At 42.5% G+C, this 16,520-nt stretch overlaps 1 protein-coding gene across 1 annotated transcript in view; it reads left to right on the forward strand.

The window, feature by feature from the left end:
• The window catches only part of LOC104082033 (probable E3 ubiquitin-protein ligase HERC3), a 47,514-nt gene that overhangs the window by 28,308 nt on the left and 2,686 nt on the right, over nucleotides 1-16,520 (forward strand). The window contains exons 12-23 of the mRNA XM_009584985.1: nucleotides 368-557; nucleotides 2,316-2,479; nucleotides 3,010-3,123; nucleotides 4,376-4,399; nucleotides 4,486-4,575; nucleotides 6,357-6,527; nucleotides 7,160-7,303; nucleotides 8,664-8,830; nucleotides 9,985-10,051; nucleotides 11,868-11,950; nucleotides 15,224-15,407; nucleotides 16,163-16,265. Coding sequence (XP_009583280.1) covers nucleotides 368-557; nucleotides 2,316-2,479; nucleotides 3,010-3,123; nucleotides 4,376-4,399; nucleotides 4,486-4,575; nucleotides 6,357-6,527; nucleotides 7,160-7,303; nucleotides 8,664-8,830; nucleotides 9,985-10,051; nucleotides 11,868-11,950; nucleotides 15,224-15,407; nucleotides 16,163-16,265 — 1,501 coding nt within the window. The remainder of the gene's footprint in view (nucleotides 1-367; nucleotides 558-2,315; nucleotides 2,480-3,009; nucleotides 3,124-4,375; nucleotides 4,400-4,485; nucleotides 4,576-6,356; nucleotides 6,528-7,159; nucleotides 7,304-8,663; nucleotides 8,831-9,984; nucleotides 10,052-11,867; nucleotides 11,951-15,223; nucleotides 15,408-16,162; nucleotides 16,266-16,520) is intronic.

The raw sequence follows: 16,520 nt of genomic DNA on the forward strand, positions 1-16,520 counted from the left end.
ATTTCTCTCACGAGTGCAGAGCTGTGAGAGAAAATCGTGTTTGTTCCCCATGCCATTTTTAGCTATAATTTTTATAGGTTTTTTTTAACTTTGGGTTTGACTTTTAAAGCAGGGATGTGACCTTAACAAGAGGGGTTAACTAACCTCTAGCCAGCCCTGGAAAAACCTATCCAAACGTTTATGCAATTTGGAAAAAAATCAGAGTTTAGTCCTGTCCTATGGAGTGTTCTTAAGAGATCATCAGCACAAGTTGTTAAGTCCACCCATGCTGAGTGTGCTCCATTTCATCTGTTCTTACACATCATCTACATTGTAGGTGCTCTGTCACCCAGGATAAGTTGCCTTCTTTTGTCTTGTTTTCCTCTAGATACTGAAGAGCTTTGAAAGTTTTTTGATTCCTCAGCTGTCCAGCTCACCACCAGATGTCGAGGCAATGAGGATCTATCTGATTCTCCCCGAATTCCCACCCTTCCAAGACTCAAAGTATTATATCACATTAACGCTTCCTCTAGCAATGGCTATTCTGCGCCTAGATACCAACCCTAGCAAAGTTCTTGGTAAGAGGTTGGCATTTAAGATGCATGTTGCTCTCAGCATCCAGCTGGGGCATGAAGTGTTGCATTTAGGTTTTTCAGTCATGTTTTTGTGTTGGTTTAATTTTTCTGTTACAACAGCTGCAATGATAATTGGATGTTATTTGTGGTATAGTGTGGTTATGAAGCAGCCACCTCTAAAAAGCAGCTGGGAACCAAAAGCATTCAGGGAATCCTCCCTCCAAAACCTATGTTCCCATGTAAAAGAATTATAAACATAAAATTTGAATTTTTTATTAAAATGAACTATGACGAAGTGAAGAATGTGCCATACAGATAAGATATGGGAAGTTAATTACAATAATATAGAACGTATAAAATTTATGGTGATGTGGATAATAAATGAGAAAGAAAATTCAGGTTAAGAATTGTTTTAATTTAGAAATAAAATATAATTTCAAAGAACACTTTCTAGGGAGGTTAATCTAATTTACCTTATCTAGTCTATCTACATTCAGAGACTCAGTTCCAGATAAATTTTCATGCCTCTCTGTGAACATAGATTTTGTATATCTTGAAAATTAAATGATCTTATTCTCTTAAATTTTTCCACGTTAGAATATCCTTTCTGTATAAGGTAAATAAAAGAATATACAAAATATAATATAAAGTTACCTTGTCCTATATAAGGTGCAGAAAAACCTGTTGGCTGATCTGTGACCAAGCTGAACACCCCAGCTCTTGTCCCACTTCTGAATCTACTCATTTCTGCTGATATTATTTCCTATGAGCTCATTTTAAGCTAAGCAGAACACGTGCTGCTTAATGGTTGTTACTCATGTTTGCTAAGCTATTGCTTTTCTTGTTATCTTACTCTGTTTCTTAAGGTTATCTTATACTAAATATCATATTATCACGTAAAGTGCTATGTAGTGCATTCAGACTTCTAGGAGCATTGCTTCAGTGAAATTTATTTTGAGGTTTAGTGGTTTTTTGTTTTTTTTGTTTTTTTTTTTAATTCAAAGAGGCTTTGGAATCAAGTTTCCTCCTCTCCTCAGCATATGTAGTCCACTGTGATTGTTAGCATACAGAAATGTAAAGGATTTTCATACTTTTGCCTGCCAGGATATATTGTGCTGATACTTGAGAGGATAAATTGGTGTTTGTTTCTAACAGTTGACATGGTGGTTCCCCAGGCTCCAGCTTCTACTTTGCAGGTGGATTGGTTCTAGCAAAGAAGCTAATAGTCAGGGTCCCTTCAGAGGAGAGGTAAGGGTTACCCGTCCTTGGCAAGAAAGAAATCAGCCTTTCTAAAGAGGGGGAGTTCAGACCTTTAGTGCAGATGTGCCGGGTGACACACACTGACACCTGCTAGAAAAGTATGTGGTACTATGGAGAATTGCCCAGGCAACTGCTTTCTTATCACTCACGAGAGACAATGGTTTGCCTGCAAGATCACAGTATCTTGAAAACAAGATACTTGAAACAGTATCTTGAATTGAAAGTTGAAAAACCTTGAATTCAGGCTCTCAGACTGATCAGGGATTGGCGCTGGGTAATGACTGGGGTAGTTGTATGGGAGTGGAAAGGGAAGAGCTTTTCAGTTTCTGGTATCTAGCTGACTTTTTGCTCACTTTCCTGTTGCTACAGTTAGGAGAGAAACAGGGAAGTTTTTTGAAACAATCTTTAGGTGTGTTCCCCTATTTTCAGCTGTAGCCCCTTATTTAGGGGTTACTCTGGCCTTTAATTCAGGATTTATATTGATGTTCCTCTGCTTTCCAGATAACTGGTGGTCACAAGTGTGCCCAAGATATTTCCTCAGGCTAGTGGACCTATATAAAGGCGCAGTGGTTTACCTCCTCAGTGGAAGAAAGACACTGTTGATTCCAGTCCTGTTCAGTAGCTACATTACAGCTGCTCTCAGACTTCTGGAGAAACTCCATAAGGTAAGAGGAAAGCCTGGGCGTGTATTGGCTCAAGATGATTCAGTCTTGTCTGCCCTTTGCCAATTGGCAGGGGCAGGGTGGTCACGGCCCTGGCTTGTGAGCTGTGTCATTGTCCACCAAGACACCACATGGGGAAGATGTTAGTGGTTTTCCTGAATTCAGGGTACTTGAAGATTGTTTAGTCCTGTCTCAAACACTAGGAAAAATTTACCCTAAAGAATGCTGCTGCTGAGCCACCCATCTGCGTGCGCTGTGGCATCACAAATACCTGTCTCATGATGCTTTCTGCTCCCACTGTGTTGGTTCTGGTTAGTCCAGGTGAGGAGGAGGGGGGACTAAAATAAGTCAGAAGAAGGTTTATATCGATTCTTCTTGGTTCCTACTAAAATATAAGGGACCATGTGTTTTTGCAAGACTTTCTGGGGCCTATTGTTGCAACTGCTCTAATTGATTTTATGAAGGCAAACCTGCATGTTCTGAATAAGCTGAATATATCTGTATTTTAAAAAAACATCCGTTTTCTTCACCAGGTAAATCAGAAGGTTAAACACGTAGAATATGATAAGTTTTATATCCCTGAGATTTCCAGCTTGGTGGACATTCAGGAGGATTATCTCATGTGGTTCTTACATCAGGCTGGAATGGTAAGAGGTTTTATGTATAGCTGTCATGAAATAGCTGTCCATGTTTGTCTCTCTGGTTGTAGAGATATGTACTTTTAATATCCTTAATGAAAGTGTAATGTATTCAGTTAAATCTCTCAGATTTGGGTACTCAGTGGCTTGACAAAGTTGGCTTAAAATAAGGCTGTCAGAAGAGCTGGAGCTAAGAGTATCTACCTAACGCTTGCAACAATCTCTGTGACTATTCATGTGAATCTCATTCAATCCTTGCACAAGGGGATTAATTCAGTCACTGGATCCTTTTAATGTAATCGAGACCTCAGGAGCCAAATCCTGTATTCTAAAATTATTTTTACCCTTTACTTCTGCTGTTTAGGCAGGTATTGTGAATAATGTAGCCAGTGATCTTAAAATGTTGCTCTGTAAGAGGAGGCAGTGTGGCGTTCTGGCTAGGGGACTGAACCAAGACTCAAGAGATGTGGGTTCTATTCCTGGCTCTTCCAGTAACCTGCTGGGTGATCTTGGGTAAGACCCTTCACCTCTTTTATGCCTCACTTTCCCATCTGTAAGAAAGGAGATAACTAAACTGAGGGCTGGAATATGCTGTGTAGGAACCCAGTGGGATTATTTAATTATAGCAAGGAAAGGAATCCCATGTGTGAGAAAACACCAAAAAACATCTGCCAAGGGATGCTGCAAGAGTGAAACCTGACTGTAGCAAGAATTTTTGTGTGTGTTTTTATGGACTTTATAAATGTTGTGTGTGCTGTGTCCCTGTCCCCCACTTTCCATCATTTAAATAGTGCTGCTCTGTGCTTACTTTTAGTGAGCAGTGCAATAATTGACTCAAATTTATGTAACAGTGATAGTTAAAAATGTATCAATATAGCTAATGAGAGGAGTAATTTGCATTGCAGGAGTGGTCTTATATTGTCATGTTGTGACCTTATGGTCCCTTCTGTTGTTTCGTATGGTCTCTGCCTTTGGAGGTAGTTTTCTTCATGAGAGTAAGTTTCACTTATGGCAGGCTAGCACAGGCTTCTGTGCCAGTTAATCCTCTTAGTAACGTTTGATGTGCAAGTTTTGAATTAGACTTGTACGTTTTCTTGAGAAGGAAGTTCCCATGCTTTTCTGTAAGAGGAAAAAACTGGGTTGTTGGTCCCAGAGGAGAAGAATTTTCTTTGGGTCACCTTCGAACTAGTCCATCCAAAAAAATATACGACACAAAATCAAAAGAGTAAAAGACACTCATATTTCTCTTTTTCCTTCACAGAAAGTAAGACCATCTATCATGCAGGTAAGAAAAATGTTTTTCATTACTTTTATTTAAAGAAGTGCTATAGAAGCTGTAAATAGGAACCAATCTGCCTGCCTTTCTTGCAGGATGCTGTGACACTCTGTTCTTATCCTTTCATCTTCGATGCTCAGGCTAAGACCAAGATGTTACAGACAGACGCAGAACTACAGATGCAGGTAATCCTTCTCTCTCCCAATTTTCCTGCCCCATTTCTTTTTTCCTGCCTTTTGCATTGGTGCCTGCAAGGAAAGGAGTTCATTGGGAGTTAGTGTGTACAGCACTTCATTGTTTCCATGATATGGGAGAGCAGAGCAGCTGGAGAACTTCTTTGTCCTGGATATTGCAGAGGCAGTGCTTGGTGTCTTTCACTTCAAAATGTTTGGTAACATCAGAACTGCCAGATATGCATGTGGTGGAAATTTAAACTGCGTAGGGAAGGAGTGCTTATGTATTTATGATAGTCCAAGGATAAGAAGTAAGGTGAGGTGTCTATTAGAGGAGCTGTAAGGCTGGAAAAGTAGACAAGCTTTCAGATTAGTGGGCACTTTTTTCAAGTTTCTGCCTGGTGCAGGAGGAGTGCTTGTCAGAAGTGAGGGTTGAAGACCAACTCCTGACACTGTTCGTGGTTGTGAGCAGTAGCTGTTGTCAGCAGCTCACCCACCATTTGCAGTGAGGGGCACAGACCCGAGGCTCTCCGGGAGCCTGTTCACAGCAGGTGTTCAGCTCCAGCACCCTTACCCTGTAGGTGGCAGCCAAGCCAGATCACAGGCTGTGACAAGGACAGCCGGCCTCTGTGCCAATGTAAACCTCCCAGCGCCAGGTGTTGCTCATGCAGGGGGCTCCTGGGAGGGGCAAAGCATTGGGCACTGGTCCCTCATCCAGTGCAGCTGGGGTCTAGGACTAGTCCCATCCTCTATGGGAGGAAACGAGTTCCCCGAGGTCCTTGGTTGTCAGGTTCCTTCAGGGTGGAAAACTGTCATCACAGTTACTCGTGGCCGTGGTGCTGGTTCCATGTAATATCCATCTCTTAGCTTTTCTATGGCCGCTTGAACGCATGGCCCGCAGCAGGGCAGAGGAGGCTTGTCCTACACTCAGAAGCTGGAGTCAACTTCTCCTGCTTCCGTTTTGCCACCCTCTTCTGTATATTTCCAGCTGCCCAGTTTGTGAGCAGTGCACTGCTGCAAGGAGGGCATCTACCTTATCTTGGCAGGACAGCAGGCTGGTAAAAGTTTTGTTGCCCTGAGAGATAGGATCTTTATGAAGACAACCACTTAGAGGCCAAAGGAGCCAGTACTTCTGTGAGTGCTGGATCGGAGGAAGCCTGGTTTCCAGTGGATTTCAGTCTTGGGGTCAACGGACTTTTAAACTGAATTTACAAATGTGAATTTGCCACTTACTATGGACGATGCCTGAGAATGAATATGCTATGTGTGGTCAAAGCTTTGACTGGACTTTGTGCCTTACCCAATGCCAGAAAATCCATGTAGATGAGAGCTTTGAACTGTATGTGACGGGTTCCCTTGCAAGGTGTGGTTGTCAACTGACTCCTTGCCTGGCATGTTAGCAACGCTAACACTGCTTTCCCTCGTGGATTCTCTGACTCTTATCAGGGTTGTGTTCACACTGAGTTTCTTGACTCAATAAGAGCATGAATAAAGTGTCTTTCCCACCCACCTGCTTAATGTCAAAAAGTGTTCAGGAATTTGGTCTTTCTGTTGCTCAAATTTGGTGAATCAATCAGTGGACTCAAAAGGTGTTGGTGTGGGAAATGGGGGGGGCAGGTACGCACACATGCACACACACTTGTACAGAGTGAGCACATAATCCTTGTATACTGGGGAAACCAAACTAAAAGAGTAAGGAAGAAAGGAACACCAGGCATATAGTTGTTAACTGCTTTCCTTCCATAGGAAGAAAGGAGCTGAGCTGAGGGTTTTCACCCCTCTCTTATTTACAGGTTGCAATAAATGGTGCAAATTTGCAGAATGTCTTCATGCTTCTTACCCTGGAGCCTCTGCTGGCCAGAAGCCCTTTCCTGGTACTTCATGTTCGCAGGAGTAACTTAGTCGGTGATGCTTTAAGGGAGTTGAGCATCCATTCAGACATTGACTTGAAAAAGCCTCTTAAAGTAAGTTTTCCCCACACCTTCTCATCCAGCTGACATTTCTGCAACCTTTCAGCCCTTCGCGTTATCACTTCACCAGTGTACAGTGGCTTCTCCATAGGTATAGCCACAGGGACACTCGATCTAATCAATGCGGGGGTTGAGTCTTTCTCCTCTCCGACTCCTGGAGTGTTTTGGCGGTGGACAGTTTACAAGAAGGCAAGCAGGGGGTTTACTGTCTTTCCCTGGTGTGTCTACTGTGTAAGGGGTGGGGGAGGAAACATTTCTATGATATTATGTAGCCTCCGTTTTGCTCTTCTGCAGGAACAGGCCACTTAGAATAGGACATGTTTTGTCTCTGACAGGTTGCTACAAAATTCAGCAGCTGCTGCCACGTTGCTGCTTCTGTTGTTGGTGGTTAGGTGGATAGGTGGTTATATATGATTTGCATAAGGAATTAAACATTTTCAAAATATCTCATTTGCCACCACCTGTTCCCTTTCCCTCCCTGCAAGCAGAGCACTGAAACAGGCTCATGCGTTGCAGTGGGTTTGGGCATGTTAGACAAATTGCTTTGCGTGGCTCCCAATTAGAAAGATGTCTGATTCACTCAGTCTCAGCTCTGCATCCCTGTTACTGACCTGCTTTTTCTACAGGTCATCTTTGATGGTGAGGAAGCTGTTGACGCTGGAGGAGTGACAAAGGAATTTTTCCTCCTGTTGTTAAAAGAACTCCTCAACCCCATCTATGGCATGTTCACTTACTACCCAGAGTCAAACCTGCTGTGGTTTTCAGACACGGTAAGCCCTTGCCCTTTATACACACAGGTTGAAATAATATGCTGCATTTAAATGACAAGAAAGTTATTGGCAAACTATAGGAAAGAAATTATCTTCCTCTCATTTTCCACCCACGATACAATGAGAGCTCTATTTTCAGTCAGTGGAAATTAGTATGGGTCCATTAACTTTAGTAGAACAGTGATGATTGTGCCTGTTAAGGAATTGGCTTTTCTCTTTATCCTTATCCCATAATAAAACTTGTATTAAGTATCAGATGACAGTTAATAGAACTCTTATTATCACAAATGTGATAATCATGTGCTATTTTACAGAACAGGTTTAGGTCGTAATGGCATTAGAATTCTGTGCTTCCCTTGCTGTTCACGTAATTGCAACCAATCCACTTAGTCATGCATCACTATCACCTTCAGGGTCTAAACTTATTAATGCTTTATGTGAGGAAGCTCTTAATCGGCAAGAAACACAGTTTGTAGTGAAAGTTGGTTGGACTTGGAAGGGCGTGGAGTGCAAGTTCTGTACCTGTCAGATAGCATTATGCTGGAGGTGGTGGTTTATGTCCTTTTTTTCTTCACCTGCCTAGCTAGCAAGATGGAAAATGATGTTGTCAGTCTTCCCTTAAGGTGTCGGTGCCCTGGTGGGGGTTCTTTTAATTTATTAATTACCTTTTACAGGGAAGGAAATTATATGGCACCTTTTGTAACTTGTAAACAGTATTACAGAGCAATTACTCCTTATGTTAACGCTATAAAAAACCAAAGTCTTTTCACACTAAGAATAATGACAGTGTAAGCACTGAAAATATGAGAGTCACGTATTTACAACATTTAACAAATACAGGCAGCTGGTCTGTGACTGACATACTAGTGTGAGAGTAAATACGCAAAGGAATGAAGGCCAGTATACCAACACCTATGTTGGTATATTTGCCTGGGTGGCACTGTGGTTATGCATAAGCTTTTAATACAAAATAGGATGGGTGATAGGGAGAGAATTGTTAACACATTTTCTTGCAGTACACAGACAGCAAACATTGAAGCTTTGTTAATGTCTGAATGCAGAGGTATGTAAAAAGGAAATAAAAGGCAGGTAAGGTGGAAAGCAGCTGTTGCTGTTTCCACAGCTAATCATGGCTTACAAAAGTAATAGGGCTTCGTTTCTGAATCTTCATTTCTGTGCCACACTCCAGCAAGGAATTCACTTGGGGGGGATGATGAGGACCTGGGACCTGATGAGAGCTCTCTGATTTTGTCCCAGTTGGAAAAGCAGGGGCTGGCTTCATAGTGCATGGGGGAAAGGGTATTGTGCATTGCACCCCTGACAGTGTGTCTCATCAGGATTTCTCTGTGTGGTTTTGCAGTGTTTTGTAGAACACAACTGGTTTCACTTGATCGGCATCATATGCGGTCTTGCAATATACAACTTCACAGTGGTAGACCTTCACTTTCCCTTGGCTCTGTACAAAAAACTCTTGAATGTGAAGCCCTGCCTAGAGGATTTGAAGGAGCTATCCCCTACGGAAGGAAGGTACGAAAAACAAAATTTGCAGCCTTTCTGGGAACGCAGACCATCCATCTGAGAACAAGAAATGCCAAACTGGGTAAAAGCTGTTCAATAGAACACCTCCTGATCCCTTTGAGTGACTAATTAATTTGGGGGGCTGTGATCCTAGCAAAGTACATAAGCCGGTGGTGAGTTTCATGCAAGACTTCTTTCCCACAGGCTATCAGATCCATCTGCTTAGGCTCTAACCTCTGTACTCACCTTCCCAACCCCCAGAAATTGGGTATCAACACAACCAAAAGATACCTACGACACTCCTTTGAAAACAGGGGTGGGGGCCTGTCCCTCCACTGTGTGATTGCATGCATGATCCCAGATCCTAGCCTCAGCCTTTCTCCCCAAGCCAGGCTTGGGTTAGCAAATAGATCTGCTGCATGTCTCATGTAACCCAGGATGGGAACAGTGCGTAGGATGTGAACTGTCCTATCCCTGAACTCTGGCCTGCTCCCATACCAGAAAGAAGGGACTTGAATGGAGTGAGGGAATGACTTTTTCTAAATGGCGTATTGAATCTTCTCTGCCTAATTGCATGGGGATGTTGGTTCCATCTGACACTGAGAGGTTAAGATCCCACTGTCTGACTGCTGTCTTCTTTTTTCTTCTAAGTTGCTGTCTGACCTATCTGCACAAAGCGACAGCTGTATTTAACAATAATGAGGTGAAATGCCAGGAAGACAGCAGCAGGATTTTGAGGGATAGGAGAAGAATATTTTCTACATGATGGGGATACAGATATAATCCACCCTCTCTTCCTCCACTCCCTTCAGACCTTTGTGTAGTGATGGCATAAATATCTAGCACTCCTTAAGAACTAGAAATGTAATTCTGTTCTAAGGCCAGGATCATTAAAGGGGGATCTACATACTAGGTAGGCATGGACTATATTGATGATTCGTATGGACTGGTATTTATCCTGCTTCTAACAAAGCATCTCTTTATTTGAGGTGTATTTCTTTCTTACCCCTTCAGGTGACTCAGAGATTCTCTCTCTTGCAATCCTATTACCCAGATGTATGATGCTGTTTACTTTTGCTGCATTTTTTTTCCCCTTTAGATGTATGGCTTTTTGAATCTCTGATGTTTTTTTTTTTTCCCCCCCATTTCTTTCCCACATGTAGGAGTCTTCAGCAACTTTTAGATTACCCTGGGGAAGACGTAGAAGAAACATTCTGCTTGAATTTTACAGTAAGACACATTTAACATATCAGCTCTGTGATTGCTATGGTACAGTTGAAGCCCATCTACTTATTCATGTGTATTATGATTTATTCCCAACTATGCCTGCGGCACATACCTCATGTTAATGTTAACTGTTAATGTTAAAATGTTAAAATTCTTTGCTGTCAACTCTCTTGTTCTTTTGTATGTGGTCATGAAAACTGAGCTAGTAAGTAGATTAAGCAAAGTGGTTTTTAAAATAGCCTTGTTATTGCTGTGGCATGTGACTTACATGCCAGTGGCCAACTTCTCACACTAGACAGTTAGAAGTAGATTCCGGAATCCTCCTTGAAAATGGAAGTTAGGCTTTGACATCAGTAGGTCAATTCTTGAAATGCTAACACAATTTAGAATTTTCCTTGCTGTCATAATACTAATACTTGTTAACTTAAAAATTTATAGTGAGTGTACTTGGTCAGACTTTCTTAGAAACAAAATGGTGGAGGCTATTGCTAGGAGACATGCTGAGGTAGTCAGCTTTCCTGTGTTACTACAGCAGTAAAAATTCTTCTTCTAGGTAGTAACCTAGATGCAATAGTTTCTATTACACAGTGGAGATTCCATGAAATTAAGAGTTTGATCTTGATGTACGTTGGAATATCAGGTACGTCCCTCATCACATGCAAACATTTAGAACCTCACAAAGAGATAAGGCATCATTACTCTCAAGCTGTGTTTTCCTCTGTTGACTAGGGCAGGTTAAAGGCTTCCATGTTTCAATGTCTTTGCTTTAAAGTCCTGATGCTCTAACAGGTTGTGAGTGATGGGTTCATCTTGAGCTTGATCTGGGTTCTTGACTCTCTGTCCAGGGCCTGTCTGGGATAAAAACAAGGTACCAGGAAACTCTGCTACACGCTGTGAAGAAAATCCTTGCTGAGCTAGGAGAGTGTTGTCCATTTCCTTGTTTCATAAATGAGAGTACGTAAAGTCTCTTAGATCAAACTTACCTCTGGAGTGAGTCAGACCTGGATCTGATTGTGTCTCATGCAGGTCAGAGCTGCAATTCAGGGTGAGGTAATGAAGCCATAATGATGATAATGCAAACTGTGTAAAAAAGAATACCTCTGAAGTAACACAAGAGATTTTTCTGCAAATTCTCTTTTCACACAAAAGGACATTTTTACTCTCTTTTTCTTGCACTATATACTGCATAATTTATAAAGACATACAGATACATGTGCTAAAACTTTATTCATTTCAAATAACTGATATCCCAAACCTTGAAATTAATAGCTCATCTTGCATGTCAAAATCTGAGCCTTTTGTGTATGGCAACTTGAAAATTGACTCTCTTGCATTTTTTCCACATGACCAATTTTGTATGTACAGAATATATGTTTGTACCATCCTAGGCCAGGCAAAAGCAGGAAGATGTCTGTGGTCGTGCCATCTTGCAGCGAGAGCAGATGAATTAAGCTACTGAGCTTCTTATTACAAAAAAGGGAATCCTTCTTATTGCCAGAGAATGTGGGCTTAGTTAAATACAGTTTTTTAGTTATCAATCTCTTGTTTTTTTCACAGGAAATTTACTTAAAAGATTAACTTTTTTCCTTTCTGAGTTTGCATTTAGACTTAATAGCAGTCCTACAGCAAATGTAAATGATGCAAGGTGGTGAAGCACGCAGGGCATTTGGAGCAGAGAAAAAATGTTCTGCATATACCCTTTTCTCTGGCCCACCCTTCACATGCCAGTCATCAACTGTGAAAGAGAACTCTGTATCTCTCTGCAGGCATATGGCCTAAAAAGTACGTCTGGTAAAATTAGTTTTCTGGTTTTGTATAGATCTGCAGGGAAAGCTATGGTGTGACAGAGCAGAAGAACCTGATTGAAGATGGAGATAAAATTCTGGTGCAGAAGGACAATAGGTAAGTGGGGCATATGTGGGGATGAACTCATATTTGTGGTGAAGTCAGGTGCAATGCCACAGAAAGTTTGGCTGAGGTGAAATGTGGGATAGAATTAGAAGTCGCCGCAAATAAACTCTGAGACCAGTTGTTCAAAAGTTACTGGGTGCCAGTGGCACTTCAATAAAAAGCAAGTTTTCATCATCTTTCCACCAATATTTGGAAAACGTCCCACATCCTTTTGCATGGACATCTTCCCTATAAAATGCCTTCATATAGACCCTTGGCGGTTTTCTTATGGTAAATAGAGATTTTGGCCCTTGAAGGTTAATCTCCCTGATGGTTTAGAGAGGAACTGTATGTGACCAACAAAACTGAGCTTGGCAAACTTGTTTATACTATTAATTCTGGAGCCAGAAACACTTTCCCTTGAGTATACACCCGATAGAGGACCACCATTCCTGGTTAGAGCCATAAGGCTCTACTGTACATAGATTCCTTTCCATTTGACTGAACACCTGAGAATTATTATTAGCACAGCTACCATTTCCCCTCCCTTTTTTTTTTCCAGCTGCTAAACTATTTTCTTCTCATAATCCTGTAATTGGATTTCTACAAATGCCTTTATTACTTGAAGCAGCGTTCTTTCTCTGCTGGCAAAACAGTGTGATCCAGTGACTAGTCAGCAGCATGGTTAGGGGCTTGTGCTAGGATTGCTGAAAACCTTGCTGGCAAGCCTGGAGATGAAGTCATTTCCTATTAATCTGATTATTTAAAAGGGTTCTGATTGTGTCTAAAGTCATTGCTGTAACAAAAGCTTTGTCTGTATTACCTTCTTACCTACTTTACTACTGCCCAAAAGGGTGCAATTTTACAGCTGAATAGCTACCTCCATGCAAAACCCAGGTGGACATGGAGCAGTGTAAGTCTGTCTCCCTGCAAAGAGAAGAAGGGCGTTAGGTAATTAGAGGGGAGTTTGATCTACACTTGTGACAGTGAAGTAAAGATGAAAATGCCAGTGATAGTACCCTTTAGGTTTTTAGGCTGGGCATGTACACTCAAAAGAAAAATGACCTTTTTTCTACTGTGTGCCATACTGACCCTAGGGGGAGGAACAAAGATTTTAGTTGAGCAAATGTTTCGGAAATGCACCCAGGTGAGCTCCTGCAACTGTTTATTAAGTCAGGATAGGCAACAAGAGAAGAAAATCCTTAAGGAGAAAGGCTAATGTGTAGTTCCACCAGCTTAACACATTCCAAAATGCAATTGCTTTGTCTTGACCAGAGTTTTGAACTCAAGCTAACCTCTAAATCCAAGTCTAGACATGGTTGTCAATTCATCCACCTTACAGTGCTTAATGACTTCCTCCACCCCTACATTTAGAGGCCAGGGACCAATTTGCTGCCCTCCTGGCCTGAATAGTTTGCCGTGTGCATGTCTTTGGCATTGCCCCTCCTGCTTGAGGAAAGTTCACTGGGAACTGAGGAATGCACAGGATTGCTTTGGCTGAAAAATGCCAGGTAAGAAATGCCTGCATTTTTCCTTTCTCCTTTGGAGTTCATATTGGGTGTCACAACATAAAATGTTCTTGGTAAAGGGTTCATGACCGTAAAAGCCAGAAAGGTATTAAGCAACAGTTAAGTGCTTAATCAGCTTGGATTTCCCTAATGCTCAGGTAACTATCAGGAAAATGACAATAAAACAAGTGCAGTGGAAAATAACTCCCCCTTTGCTGTATGATTTCTTATTCCAAGTTTTCATATTTGTCAGTCTGCTTCCTTATTTTTTTTTTACTTTCTCACCCATCCCTTGCTGCTTTTACATAGCATATGCATTGAGAATTCCTCCACCAAAAGGTCAAAATGTTTCTTTCAGTTGTGACCTCCTCAGCTAGAGATTGAGATATCAGATTCCTTGGTGTTCCCTGATCTGCTTATCCTCTGAGTGCAGATGTGAGCAGCTTTCCAATGTCAGGCAAAAAGGACACCTCCATCCACAGAGAATAGTTTTGTGTCCCAGTTTGCCACGTTGGCTGGTGCATTATCATCAGGTTTAAAAAAAAAAAAAAGCCGGGAAATTTTTTAAGTAATTGCACAAATAAAATTCTAGTGTTGCACTCAGATCACGGTGCTTTGAGAATAGGAAAAAGAGAGTAGAATGAAGATGCTGAAGCTCCTAGCAAAATCCAGAGACAGGGTTTGGCCAGGGCCTGCCACAAGTTTCTTGCCAATGACTGCAGAATGGTGTTTTATTTTAATGCTGTTCTTGGGAACCCTTGAAGCAAAAGAGTGTTGTCATTCTGAGAGGAGTCGTTCTCTTTGCCACGTACTCCAAATGCACAAGTCCTGTATTTATTTAACCAGACTGTGAAGGCTGAAGAGGAGATTTCCTAAGACTATTTTCTTGCTCCGTAGTGAGGGGTGTTTCTTGATTTCTTTTGGTTGCTTTCTCTTTGGGGCCAGGAGGGAGGGAATTGGCCATGCAGTTTCAGATCAAGACTTTTCAGAGCAGGATTTCCTCAGTCTGCCTCTAGGCTACAGCTTTGGCTTTGAAAGTGCTGAACCACTGGCAAGACTCGTTGGGGACTGAGTCAGCAGCAGCTGCCTCTGAAAATTCACAGGGTACCTAACTAGGGCTCTGTGAGGCTCTTGGTTTTGGAAGTGGTAGTCTTCTAGGCATCGTCTATTTGATTTGATTCCCTCTCCCCAGCAGAGCACTTGCTCCCAGCAACCTGGCAGTCCGAAGTGATTGCAGGTGGGCACAGAGCCCTGTGCCGGAGTAACCCCGGACACCTGCGGACTGAGAAGAGCCGTAGGTTATTTCCTGGACTTGCTAAACATAGGGTTGCAGGAGCTGGGACAGGGGGATGGACATGTTCCTCTGGTGACTGATATTTGCTTAACGCTCTGCAGGCACGGATTCCACAGAGAAGAGTGCTCTGTTCCTGACACCTCCCCAGTGCTTGGTGTCACCCTAGGTCCCTCCTGGCCCTGTGGGCAACTGGATGCAAGGCCACTGGGTGGGTTTACTGGTAGTATAGAGCCTGGGCTGCTGGGGGACCTCCCATGCTGCCACTGCCGGGGAATAAGCAGACACATGGTGGTACTTGCTGCCTAATACTTTGTCCATGCTGCAGTGACTCAGCTTAGTGAGAGGAGGGCAGTGGGTTGAACCTGTTGGAGACTCATGTTTGCAAGACACATTACGGGCAGAAACAGGAAAACTTAGCAGTGCTGCTGCTCAGGCATGTGATTAAAAGTGGTTTCCTTTGCCTGCTCTCTCTCAATGCACTAGGGAAGAATTTGTTGAAGCCTACGTAAATTACATCTTCAACCTCTCCATCCATGAGTGGTACACGGCCTTTTCCACTGGCTTCCTGAAAGTGTGTGGTGGGAAAGTCCTGGAACTCTTCCAGCCCACAGAGCTCAGGGCCATGATAGTTGGAAACAGTAACTACAACTGGGAGGAACTGGAGGAGGTAAAGCTTCCCTCTTGTCATGTTTTTCTTCTTTTTCACAAGTACCAGGATTGCGTAGTCGTATGAGGTGGGCACTAGCCTGGGACGTGAGCTGTGATGAGCCACAGATGTCATCTTTTACGCTCCTTGTACACCTTGCCATCATTCACAGGAAAAGTTTCTTACTGGGCTGTCCTGCTACTGATAAAGCTCAGGGAGGAAATTCAGGATGAGAAAGGACAGGGGAGAGAAGGACTTCCATCTGCTGTTTTTAGGCATGAAACCTAAGACTGAAGGGAAGAGACAAAGTCAGGGTCTTCACCTGCAGTAAAACTCACTCCACTGCACAAGGGCAAAAAGTACACAGCCAAGAGTTGAAAGGGGAGTCTGGACACAAAGTAGGAGTTGTATCCTTTCAAAATGCATGGATCAGCAAGTTACTTGCTCTGTCTCAGCCTCAGCAGTAAAAGTGGCTTTGCCATGCAGAACACTCCTGTTCAGGAGTCCAGCCTGTGAACAGGTACTCCAGGATTCCTCATGACACATGTAATTAGCTGAATAGCTAGAAGCCTAATGCCTGCCTTCCACATATTGCTAGGAGAACGCTTTGCTGGGTCTTCGAGCCATGCTATTGCCCATGACCCATCCTGTGCTCCATTTTATAACTCTCAGACATCAATCTGATGTCAGATACCAGAAGAGATCAGGTCTGGTTTCTGCTTAGTCTTTGCTTTGTAGTGCCAGATGAAATGATGTGCCTTTTTGGTTTTTAATAGAGCGCTGTCTATAAGGGAGACTACACTGCGACACATCCAACTGTGAGAATGTTTTGGGAAACCTTTCATGCATTTCCCTTGGAAAAGAAGAAGAAATTTCTCTGTAAGTATCTTGCAGTGGTGCAGAATGTCTCCTGAAATTGAAGACTCAGGTGGGAGTGTCTGCAGAGCTCCAGGGTTATGGCACATTGCATTAAGTGCTAGAAGATGATCCAGCATGAATGGCTATCCCCTGAGTCATCTGCTAGTCAGATAATCTGTTTTCTCCCTCTCTTGTTTTTTTTTTCTTTTGTGTTCAGTTTTACCCTCAAAATCACTGGATGATATCTGCAGCGCAAGATCCAATGCAGTCTCTCAC

The sequence above is a fragment of the Fulmarus glacialis genome, unplaced genomic scaffold (genome assembly GCF_000690835.1).
Source record: "Fulmarus glacialis isolate BGI_N327 unplaced genomic scaffold, ASM69083v1 scaffold10879, whole genome shotgun sequence".
Lineage (NCBI taxonomy): Eukaryota > Metazoa > Chordata > Aves > Procellariiformes > Procellariidae > Fulmarus > Fulmarus glacialis.